Source organism: Acanthopagrus latus, chromosome 10 (assembly GCF_904848185.1).
Source record: "Acanthopagrus latus isolate v.2019 chromosome 10, fAcaLat1.1, whole genome shotgun sequence".
Classification (NCBI taxonomy): domain Eukaryota; kingdom Metazoa; phylum Chordata; class Actinopteri; order Spariformes; family Sparidae; genus Acanthopagrus; species Acanthopagrus latus.
Window position 1 is genome coordinate 10,786,988 of NC_051048.1, and position 12,947 is coordinate 10,799,934.

At 42.6% G+C, this 12,947-nt stretch overlaps 1 protein-coding gene across 3 annotated transcripts in view; it reads left to right on the top strand.

Moving 5' to 3' along the window:
- The first annotated feature begins 489 nt into the window (after nt 1-489).
- pde5ab (phosphodiesterase 5A, cGMP-specific, b) overlaps nt 490-12,947 on the top strand; it is a 73,076-nt gene continuing 60,618 nt past the window's right edge. For 2 of the 3 annotated variants that reach the window (XM_037112903.1, XM_037112902.1), the window contains exons 1-2: nt 490-517; nt 643-827. Coding sequence is in view for 1 of the 3 variants with exons in the window: in XM_037112902.1 (XP_036968797.1) it covers nt 823-827 (5 nt within the window). In the remaining 2 variants the exon portion in view is untranslated. Of the gene's footprint in view, nt 518-642; nt 828-1,337; nt 1,664-12,947 lie in introns of those variants that run through there. The other variant, XM_037112904.1, reaches the window with a different exon arrangement.

Sequence of the window (12,947 nt, forward strand, 5' to 3'; positions counted from 1 at the left end):
TTCCGCCCGATACATTGCATATATTACATTAAGATGCAGCAGTTCCGAAGCTCTTGACATTTTCTCCTTTTACACAACTTTCAGCTGACAAACCTGAACTTTAACATGCAAATTTCCTTTTGTTAACCAAGAGCGAGCGATCTCGACGTTTGAGAGGGACAGCAACTGTTTTCTTTTCCTCTCTGGCCCTGAGGGAGTCCCTCTTGTTTACAGTCACTGGATGCAACCCAGGACGCAAAGATTAGCGCAGTCGAGTTGTTGACAGAGTTGACAGAGGCTGATCGAGCGTTGAGTTTTGACCTTGACATGTTTTGCACTGTCTAGCAGAAAGTCACGCAAAAGTTCCAAAATCTTGACATGCGAAATGAGGCGGAATGAGTGACAGCGGGGGGGAAAAAAGGAGTGTCCTGGTCTGGATAGCCTTCCCTGCTGGCTTTGTGTAGTCTCCAAGCAGGGGAAGGGGGGGAGGGGGAGCAGAGGGATGATTAGAGGGAGATTGGTGTATCGCTGGAGGCTGGTAAGGTCCCTGGTTTGGGGACATGGGGAGCAATTATCATGATCCCATCTCTGCTTCCCCTTCTCACTTTCTGACACCCTTTTTTTTTTTTCTTTCTTTCTTTTGATTTTCTCTTTCTCCTCCAGTTCCAAAAAAGGATACGGCTAAAGCCAAGGGGAGAGGAGGGTGGGGGTGAGACAGAAGGGACAAACCAGAGGAGGAAACCCCCTTCGTAGACTCCATCACACTGCATGTGCACAAGTGTGTAGGCTGAAGCTGCAAGAGGCTGCCCAGCCGAGCCGGAGGGACTTCTTCTGTCCACAGCCATGGGGTAAGTACGATACTCAGGCGAGGATGGGGGCTGCAGAATAGACAGACCACAACCGCGTGGTAGAATTCCCTCTGTGTGTGTGTTTGTATGTGTGTGTATTTTGAAGTTTCCTGTGTGTGTGAGAGGGACGGAGATGAAGCGAGGAGAGTTTTGCGGGTTTTTTTTTTTTTCCTCCCCCAAGGAGGAGGAAGAGTTTGTGTGCGTGATACCAGACTGCAATGAAGCTAAGCGCATGTAATTGAGTTTTCTGAGCAAAGCTGTTACTATAATCGATTGCGTCAAGGAACAGTTCCTTTTCTTACATCACACTGAAAGGAAAAGTGTTGCCGGCGTTTAAAAATAACACAACTTAAGAGGACTGCTGCCTCAGGGGGAATTTAAAGTCGTGGCAACAAAAAATGAAAAAAAAAAAAAAAAATCTTCTAAGTCATTCTTGTTTTTCCCCCCCCTTTCGATTTGTGTCCAAAGTCTCGTGGCGCAGCTCCATTAGACGAGTGTCGAGACCGGAGCACTGTCAACTTTCACACCCCTCACCGACGATATTTCATGTGTCACCATCGCCGGCCCACAGAGGCTAATATAAATAAACACATGCCGTCACTGTGAAGAAAAAAAAAAAGAAAAAAAAAAAAGAAAGAAGTCGGCGCGGATCCCACAGTCCAGCGTTGCAGAGCGCCAGTCCCCAACGAGGTCATGGGACTTGTGGGCTGAATCTGAACCGATTCCAGGATTTTTCAGAGACTGAGCTTGAAAGCCTCACCTCTGACCCTCCCCATCCCACCCCCCAGGGTTTGTGAGAGCGGACCAGCGTGATTGGACGTTTGGCTTGGCGACCGGTCAGTTTTGGTTTTGTGGTTTTTTTTTGGGATGATGTGCATTTTTTTTTTTTTTTTTTCATATTCTCATCTGTCCTCTCTGTGCCTTGGTTTGCCTTTATTCGCCTTTTTCTCGAGATCAAATTCTTTCTGTCTTACACAACTCTGCACACATACGCGTCATGGGCTCTCAAATTCTCCCCTGTGTTTTTCCCAAAAACTGAGCTCAGGATTCTTGACATTTTTTGCTCCTATCTTCTAAAAGCGCTCATCAGCCCTGGTGGCTTATCACCGAGCTCTATTGAGGTCAGCATCCCGACTTGTTGGCTACCTGAGCCCACGGATAAGTTTGTTCTGACTATATAAGGCCTCTGTCTCCTCTCCTCTGGCCTCGCTCCTCGTTCAGCAATCTGGCCGGCTTAGCTGTGGAAATATCTCAAAGGGCCTTTTCGCTTTGTTTTTCAGCACGTGGGATCAGAGATGTTTATTGTCAGAGTTCTTTTTGAACGATGTGGGAAATGGATGTGATGTGGCACGCGGGGCTGGTTCAGCTCTGAGTGTCGATGTGTATATGGTGGAGGAATTATAGATTCAGTGGGAAATGAAGCAGAGAGAAGTAGAGATCGTCTTTGCTGCTGAACCTCTATAATGTATTGTTAAGACATCAGACGATCGACAGCTTAGTTGGAATTTTGCTTCATTTATAATCTAAACTTAAATCTCTGCAATTACCAGCTCCCCTGCACATGGCTTAAAACCATATATGTGTATTATACAACCAAAACAATGAGCTACAATAGGCTAAAAGCTGTTTAGAGCTGAGGGATGCTGTAGATTTAGGTGATAATTCGCTCCGCTGAGTGACACTAAAAGTGAACCCTTCAGCCAAAAATGAAAATTCACTCATTATCTCCTCGCCTACATGCTGACGGAGAGTCAGGGCAAAGTTTTGTGGTCCACCAAACTTTTCTGGAGCTTCACAGCGAAACAGGGTTGCAGCTTGCTCGCAAATAACAGAAGGATGGGGATTTATTTTAAAACAGAAAAAGAAAACAACCAAAAAGAAAAAAAATACAACATGGCTGGATACAGAATCTCCTGCACGGTCCAAGTCTCTGGACCCAAATTGATCTGAAAAGATGTTATTTACACCTTTTTAAAAAAAATAAAAAATGCTGAAATCTTCACTGTAGCTGCTAAGCTAAAAGCATTAGCATCACCATGCCTGAAGTCAGTGCATGAACTCAGTGGATGTAAGTTACAATCTTTTCAAGTGAATTTGAGGGCTTCTGCAGACTTGGATCAGGAAGGATAATCTGTGGATCTATGGAGCACTTTTCACATTTTAAAACCAGTGACCATCCAATTCAGTTGTTTAGAAGAACACTGCAATGCAAGCTCCAGAAATGTTTTGCGGACTGTTGAACTCACCTCGACTTTCCGTCGGATTGGGGGTGAGCAGATGATGACTGCGTTTTCACTTTTGGCTGAACTGCTCTTTTAAACATGATACATAATCTTTTCATCCAACGTTAATATAAAGACCACTGATAAGAGCAGCTTAGACTCTTCTGGTACTATTTTCTGGTGCCAGAATAATAGTCTGATACTGAAATGATAAGTATGTATTGATCTATTTTTGTTGACTCAAATATTGGAATCTGCCCCTAAAATACCCACCACGTCTATGTTATAATTGTAGAATGTGAGCTCCTTAAATTGCTAGGTGATAGATAGATAGATAGATAGATAGATAGATAGATAGATAGATAGATAGATAGATAGATAGATAGATAGATCATGGTAGCTTCATGGTAGGTTCACGTTTTCTGAACGTGTACACAGGTTTTCAAGTTATTGTTGCATTTATTGTTTCGATGACTGACTTTTTGGTCACCGAAGAAAAGTTACCTTTGGTTTACTCAAACATTCGTTCGTTTCAGCAACACTGCTGTTTTTTTTTTTTTTTTTCCTGCAGTGACTGAGACCGTGCCACATTTCTAAACCCTGACTGGATATAAACACAGCGAACAGTCACGTCTGTTTATAGAGAGATATATTTGCTCTTTCTCTAGCGGGAAAAACTCTTTGGGGTGTAACGGTTTGATTAATGGCCCTGCTCTTCTGCTAGATTTGGATTAGGCCTGCAAGCCCTGCTTGGAAGTTATTACTTTATAATGGGAACATGTAAGCAAAGGCCATGTGCTTTTCATCACCGCAGGAACGACAATTGCATAATGAAAAGTGTGTGTGTGTGTGTGTGTGTGTGTGTGTGTGTGTGTGTTGGGGGGGCAGGATCAAAGATGTACATACAGTGTGTGATGTTTGGAAATGGGCAAGTGTCGCCATAAATCTGGGTTTTTGTTGTTTGTTTCTCTTTCCCTCGACCCCCCTTGGCCCGCTCTTCTTTCGCCTTGGCTGCAGCCATGTCTGTTGGGGTTACGTGAGTCACTTATTCCCTCCGGGGGTGACAGTGATGGAGCCAAGTTCCCATTGTGTTCATCCCAAAATTTCCATTTCAGGATGCAAGCTATTCCGAGCCGTACTTGGCTAAAAATAAACCTGAAAAAAAAAGAAGAAAAAAAAAAAACAAAAAACGACATGAGATGCAGAAGAAAAGTGGTTATCCAGGGGGAGGGAGGCAGAGTGAAGTGAACAGATGTGGAAAAGCTGTTCTACGTTTCATTTAGCTCATCTAGATATCTGCCAAATGTGGCAGACTGTACTGTCAACTACTCAGACAGTGCTGATTTTCATCTGCGTCTTGAGATCAATGTCCAGGAGGACAGAGATTGAGTTTTTCACGCCTTTGTTTCACACCTTAACACCTCTTGCGAGTTTTCCACATCGGCTCAAGATAAAGCTCGTGCCTGAAATGTGATTTACGCTAAGCAGGCTGTGTGCTCTCCGTCGCACATATCGGGGGGCTGCAATTGCAGGACGGAGCCCGACCAGCTGGCTGATGTGTCGAATCTAGGACACGCTTCCGCTGCAGAGGTGAAGTGTCAGGCAGCCGGCGCTTCAGCGTTTATGTGAGCTGGGAAATTGGCTCAATAAATCTGTGAATGGGTGAGAATGAACAGAATCAGGTCTGCGGGGGGAAGGTGACTGCTTATTATGGCCATGACCAGAGCTGTCCCTCGAGTGCCCGAAGACAAACATCCACCGTCGCACCTGCTGTATGTCACTGACGTAGACGCAAGGCGTGTGCATCAGGAGTTCAGAAAGATAACATGTCCATAGTATGTTCTTACACTGTCATGCCATATCTGCCAAGTAGTATTTTGTGCAGGGTTTGACTTGTAGATTGAAATAAGTTAGCAAGTGTTAAGGTCCTTAGTTGAGATAAATCCGGCCTAAGAAAAACAACCACCCAAAACAATATGCTAAAAGGCACTAAAAGGCTCTGTAGACCTGAAGGAGGATGCAGTTAGGTGATACGTATCTGTGGGTTCTGAACTATAAACAACACCGTTCACATTACTTGCAGTCAGTTTGGATGCAGCCATCAGTAATTCATTTAAAAGTAGCGTTACTTCCATGCTTATTGTGCTAGGACAAATCAACTGTCTGCCGTGAAAATGATCATATTTTCTATTTTAAACATAGCTACTACTGTTGTGTATTTTTGGGGGGAAATAAGAAGAGACACATGTAAAACTATGTGTATTGAGCTGTGGAATTAAAATTGTTGTTTTGTCCAGAAACACAGACCAAGATGACATCATCAAGTTTAATCAAGCCAGCTGTAACTTGTAAATGTCCAGATCTCAATGAAAAATAGGTACGTACGAAAACTACTAAAGTATGGAAAAATCAGCTAATTTAGAAAATATATAAGTGATGGAGGAGTAATTTAACATGTTGAAATTATTTACGCATATGCAATGGATATCAACACTTTTATGTAATATAAAAGTTTCAAAGAAATTCAAATCTACAGTCAATAATAACCCAATAAATTGAAAGACACATTTAGCAAGTTCTGTGGCACTCATATGCAGGACCAAATAATTGTAAATGTGACAAAAACTACATTAATACTGCACAATTTATGAGACTAGCGGTTGGTGACCTGGGCTCTAGCCAACATGTCACATGATCTGCTGGGTGCACTGTACATGACTGGTACAGGATACACAGTCCAGCAAACCCTTAAAATTACGTACATATCGGTCATTTCTGCGTGTCATTATTTACATCCGGTGATAACACTCAGCGGTAGTGCAGGAAGTGATGTGACCTTTATGGGCATGGGAAACGTCATCATCAGCTGCGCGCGGTATCCGCAACAGCTATGCATACATGCTCACGTGAGTCAACAAGAACGTCAGCACATTCAGGGGAAGCCATGTGGGATAAATGACTTTTATCAACCAAAACTTTTGCACACCTGTGGATTGACAGGTTCATAGGAGAAGACCCAGGTCTGACAGACCTTCATCAGGTTGTCTTGGACGGGGTCACGTGGCTGGATGTTCCAGCGTACAGCCTGCATTGTTTTCTTTACGTGCCTCCTCGTTTTTCTTGTCTTGACAATTTCGTTGGAGATCTGGCTGCCAGTGTGTTTTTGAAGAGCACGAAGGAAGTGATTGGCTAGGTAGTATCACATAACAAGCACTCAGATCAACAACCGACCATGGGTCCCTACACAATGCAAGGCCAGAATGGAGGTATTGGGGGTCAGCAGGAGCCCAGTTCTTGCTGCACTCCATGGACCTCCATATTGATTAATTTGGCCATGCACACTGCTGTATTACAATTTTCTTTGCACCACAGCAGGCACAGGTCAGTTAATTCCAACAATACAGGAATAGAAACTGCCTCCCGTTTGATTTTTTCAAAGATGTGAGTAAAAGAATATGTGGTCTTCTTTGACTTTCACACTTCCACGAGAGCAGTGTCTGCCAGCCCGCCCCCCCACCCCCTCGGCTGAGTGCCACCTCAGTGCTGAGCATCGGCATCCAGAGCAGCAGACCTCCCTGGTCGCTGATGATTATGATGGATGCCCGGGACCCATTCTCCCCATACACGTTACCTAACACCTACTGCTGGCTATTCATCAGCGGGCTGCTGCACCAGGGCTAATCCAGTTAGCAGAGCAGACATGGAGCACCCACTGAGGCAATGGAGCGCACAGGTGCATGTTTTCATCTGATAGAATGCCACAGGAATCCTTTTTTTCTCTTTGTGGTTAGTGTTGCGTTTTCCCGACAAAGCACAAACACCTGTCACATTTCCAGAACAGTCACTGATATTCAGCTGATAAATGAATCAGTTAATCAGGCCTAATTGGTGGATGGTTGGGTGAATGGATTGGTGGGTGGGTGGATTGATTGATTGATTGATTGATTGATTGATTGATTGATTGGTTGGTTGGTTGGTTGGTTGATAAGCTGTTAATTAACAAAAAAGACGACCCGACTTTGACTTAACATGGACGTTACTGATATGGGCAGGGTGTTGGCAAGCTATTGCCTGTATACACATTTAATCAACATATTTCTTTCAAATGTAATATTCACTTTTACACATGATTGTGGCGTCAAAGCAAAGTCAAACAACTCCAGTTAAATTGGAATATTTAATGACAGCAGCAGTTATTCATCCATTAGTTTTAAGCACCCATTTAGAAAAGTCCAATTTTACCTGTTCTATGCTGCAAATGTGTCTCCGTCAGCTAATAAGAGAAAATAATTGTCTCTTTAGCTGCTACATCCATCATTGTGTACACCAGCTAGTTGCTAACGTAGTTTTGCTAAGCAGGTACTTCACAGTGGGTTTCGGTTGTTCTCTGAAAACAGCATCTAAGACAGCGCGCTGAAAAGGAAACAATATCTAATATCAATTATTGGGGAAGCAACTACATGAAATCCTCTCATGAGGACACCAGATGTAGTGCTATAACTCTGACAAATACTCTGTCTGGCCACCTCTGAGAAACTGCATCGGTACTGCAAACACTGGAAGTTGTGTTTACAGATCTATATATATATCATGTAAACTGACCTACATCTGAAGCGTCCATAGCATAAAATAACATGATAAAAAAATGTCGAAGATAAACACAACCCTCTCCACTCCCCCTTTCTTCTCCTCTCCTCTCCTCTTTGTGTGCCTAGCGACCTACAAATATTCACCACGTGTGATTTGGAGAGAGTTAAGTCTTTATTTTTGTGTATTATTCCGCCTTGGTTTATTGGTTGGACAGAGAGTGTGATGATGACAGTGGAGTGACAATACGTCATCAGTCCGCGCTGTGCTTTGGTGTTTTTTTTTTTTCCGTTAAAGTTCATGTGTGGTCAACCATGTGAGATCCAGCTGCTTCAACAAACTATTATTAAAAAAAAAAGTACCAGGGAGAGTAAATTTGCCTGACAGAAGACGAGATCTATCATTTTGAGGGTGCGACATGTACTTTTTGTTAGTGTACATGTCGATTGCTTCTTTGTGTACCGTTGGCTTATTTAGAGCAGACATGTAGAGAATCCCATTAAGAATATTACTGTTGTTATTGATGCTGGACATACAGCCAACGTAATCAACATAAGGACAGTATCGTAAGTGTGCAAGTAAGTTCAAAGGTGTCGTCTGTGAAGATGTAGGCATGTTTGACTGCAAGAAGCATATGCAAAGTACTTACGTAGGAGGATCATTTGCACAGATTGCCTGTGGAAACATTCGGCTGATGACAGCCACATGCAATTGAAAAGCTTTTGCAAAAAGTACTTTACAGTGTTCATCAAATAAAGACATAATGAAGTCCAACAGCCTCAAGATGTGGAAATATATAAGAAGAAAAAAAAAGTGCTTCTGCATAACAATTCCAAGAGGATACATTCTTATACATTAGAATTCATAATCAATAAAATACACCTTGCCCATTTCAATGCCCTCAGAGGTTTGCTCACAGCCTTACTTTTTAGCTAGACCAGTAGCAACCTTTCCCACAGTGCCATTACAAATATCTTTTGCGCAGCTATGATATAGTATGTCAATAAATCTAACTGCTGTTTATTAAGGAGGTAAGGTGGCCAAGTGTGTCACCTTGCAGCGAGAGATGGTTGGGTTCCTGCAGCTCGGGTCTCTAAACTAAAAACTACACTTCAGAAATCACAGTGCTTCTATTGTGACTTACGCCCGCGTAACCAGTACGTGCACAGTGCCTTTTCACGATGACGCTTACTGTAATTACTGACCGGGGAGCGTGTGGATGAGCAGTTTGTACTGAGCAGGCCTGTGTGGACACAAGTGTATCATGGGACAGACACAGTGTGTGTGCAATTTGCATGCGTAATGTAGGTTAGTAACCAAACACCATCTGAGCACAACCCTGGGGCATCGCACACACACACACACACCTATGCAAACAACTTTAATGAGTGTGTTTCCACTTAACAACAATTTTTTTCCCCCACCGTGTTTCCACAGAGTGATTTTTCCATGTCCATGCACACACGCATGAAAACAAACACACCTGAAATACACAGGTAAAAGAGAACGTACCGAACAAAATGATTTCATCGTTTCCACTAATTATCTCGAACATTCAAAATACAATTAAGGTGTACTTTTGTTTTAACCCTCACTTTTTAAAACTATTGAACACCTACATAGTGAAATGATTGTTCAGAAAAACTCAGACAAGTATTTTAGGTAAATGGCCTTTTCCTGCAGATGATTCATTCTAATGAGTTGAGCCTTATGTAACCAGTGGCATGGCTCTGGCGATGGCAATGTTGGTTTGTTGGGTGGTCCACGACTTAAGTCCAGCCTGAAATATCTCAACCAATTTCAACCATTTCATGTTACTGTTGGGGGGGGGGGGGGACAATAAAAAGAGCAATTACTAAAGAGGACACCAATAAAATGTAATAAGAAAAAGATTCTGATTGCTACTTTTAAACTAAACTTGATAACCGACAGGTAAATAATTGAATGGTTGTCCTAGCATGTTCAAAATTGCTAATTGCCAATATCGTAAATGCACTGACACACGAGATTCAGATGACAGGCTTAACTAAGAGCAATCTGGTTATTCCTGCAAACAGGAGTGGCAGAAGTGAATAAAAGTGTGACACGTCTTTTGTTTTACTCACTGGAAGTCAGCCACCAACACCAGCACACACTCCCAGAGATACTCGTACCGAGCACTAATGTGTGTGGAAGTATGAGTCTGTGTAGTGGACCAAACCACTACAAGGCATACTGGGTGGGGACACTCTGTTCACCCAGATAGGTATGGACCCCCGGGTCACCAAATGATCTCAACAACTATTGAATGTATTACTAGGATGTTTAGAGCTTTCATGGTCCCTGGAGGATGAATACTAATGACTCTGGTAATCCCCTGACCTTTCTTCTGGTCCCACCGGCTGGTTGAATCTTTTGCTTTTTTAAAAAATGTCTCTGGATGGACTTTTTTCTTTCATAAGAACCGTAATGATTTTTCTCTGACTTTTTTTTTTTTTTTTTTTATCTATCGGCATTATCAGGTCATAATTTTAGATCAACGTCAGTATGATTTATGACATCATTTTCTGTTTGAGTTGGTTTTCTGTTTAGTCCTAACTAGCAAATTTAAGCATGCTTTGCTAAAGGAAGATGGTCAACCTGATACACGTTACGTCAAAAATTCAAAAGGCAAGAAGCATCTAGAAGCATCATGTGACACGTTTCGTTCAAAGGAGATCAGTCATAAGCGTCGTAACAAAGTGGAAAATGAAACGGGAAACACAAACTAAGCGACAAGAGGAAACAAAAACATGACCTGAGGGCAGATGAGACATGACAGCTTTATTACTGGTAACTACACAGCATTTATATGGCACGCTTCTAGTCTGATTGACCACTTAAAGCCCTTTACAACTCAAGTCAGTGATAACCATTCATACACACATTAACATACCAATGGAGCCACCAGGAGCAATCTGGGGTTTAGTATCTTTCCCAAGGACACTTCAGCATGTAGACTGCAAGGTCCAAGGATTTAACCACCAACCCTCAGTGGACAGTCACTCTACCTCCTGAGCCACAGCCTTCCCAAACAAGTAAAAGTCTGCCATTGTGTGTCTACGTTTCTGAGAACCAGAGCCATAACATGCCTCAAACTCTTAGAAGTACACTGTCCAGTGTTTGCTCAGTCTAATTACCACAGCTGCCATGATGAATCACAGGTTATATTACTCTTGCTTCATTTTCCTCCAGGACGTTACACCACTGCGCTGCAACATGACCCGCGGAACACAAACCATCATGCAAGAATCCTCCTGCCAAATTAGGGCAGCAATCAGTGACAGCTCCTGCAGACAATGCAAAAGCAAAGTTCAGAATGACGTCGCAGATGAACGATGCAGTAAAAACACTCGGGGTATGTTTATTTTAATTGCAACCTGATAGATGCCTTCCAAATGGGAACGTCTACTGCAATGCCTCTTTATTAGAGTTATTGGGGCCATTATGACTATGGAAACTATCATAAATCTGGACAGTAATTGAGATCAAGGCAAGCATCGTTAATGGAGTACAGATGAAAGAGAAGCGCAGAGCCAGAGGCTTCTGGGTGTCATAAGGTAATGGTGAGGGTGTTGTTGCTCTACATATTTGTGGTAAAAACCATTATTTGTGGTCCAAACTATATAGTATTCTTAAAGCCCAGGAGTTCGAAAGGAAAATGTCATGTTTTTGGCAAACAATGCATTTCATCGGCTCCCAACTGAATGTCTCAGGCCAAAAGAAAGAACGGTTAAAGGCAAAAGGTTAAGAGTAAGTAGAGTAGGGAGAGTAAGTTTTTCAGACATCCGTCTAAAAAAAAGGTCAACTCCAGCTCTGTGAGCGATGCTGACCTTCACTGGAGATGACTCAAATGTTTGCTCTCGATCAGTCAATCAGTCAAGTAATCAATCAATCGTTATTTGTATAGCAGCAATTCATAGTAAAAGTCATCCCATGACACTTCCCAAATTTGGAAACTTGGCCTTTTAACAGGCAGAAACCTCGAGCAGGACCGGACACAGTGGTGGGCATTCATCTGCCTTGACCGGTTGGGTTTGCCAGTTTTTCCTCACATGGTCTTTTCTGTTTGGTCACTGAAGGTTTGAAGTGAGTCTGAGTGAGTTTGAAGTGATGTTATGCTTACAATGAAGCTGTGATTTGGTTGCCTTCCCACTTCTTCAACTCTGCAAAAACTACACTAGTGCAGATTTAGTTTTGTGACAGATTTCACTGCTGAGACATATCTCGAAATTACAACAACAACAACAACAAGAGGAAAAAAAATCACAGGAGATGCAGCAGAGATTGCAAATATTTTCTCATCAAAACAACTCCAACTCTGAGCTCATCTGCATAATGCTCATCAAGAAGCGAAGAGGCCATGCAAATGGATGATAATGTTTCAGCCGGGTGCCTGTCATCATGCGCCACTTATCTTCTATGGGGGTGGAGAGGCAATCAGTTGTGGCATCACTCAAAAATGGAAAAAGGAGAAGTTCACAGCTAAAGCCTCTGCATATACAGTATGCCTGTAGAGAACCTGTACCAATAAATTTTGACTGATGAGGGGTTTTACTGGGAGATGACATTTTTTCTCACACTGAGGGAACCACGGGTCTCAGATGGAGTTTGCTGAGCCACTGTAACACTGTTATAGCCACTGATGCTGCACACTTACATTAGAGATTAACCTTGCCTGTGGATTTAACTCTGACTTTTCAGAAATGTTTTAAATAGTTACAATTTGGTTAGTTAGTTACTAAGTTTTCACCTTCTTCCCCATTAAGCAACTTTAGAGGGGCATTTTCAGTTTGAAGCACTCAAAACATGAGCTAACATTATCGACTGAATGTGAAAACAGTGTCACATCTTTAAACTGTGTTTCCCAGCGATGTCTTCTCAAGTTAGCATGCTAACAAACTAGCCCTTAGCTGCAAATTACTTCCACAATGTATCCTCTGTCTTCAAACCTGCATTTGTCAGTCTCCGAGGTTGCGTTCAGTCCCACACTGGTGTCCAGTCATGTTTGCTTGGAGGCTGCTGAGTTCAGTTGAGATGAGCTGTGTTGCACAGCTGAATATCAATATAGCAGAAAACAACTTTTGGCTGTATAAAGATATTGTGGAGTAATATATTGGAGTACTTCAATCCTGCAGAGAATAAAAGCACCCTTGCTATGTGTGTGTTGTTATCCAAGCTACTCCGTTCTTTGTTTTTGTAGCTAGTCTGGATGCATGTGTACGTTAGTGCCGCTGTTGGCTTGTCTCAGTTCGCCACCTACACTCCCTCCAGCAGTGGCAGTAACGGCCCA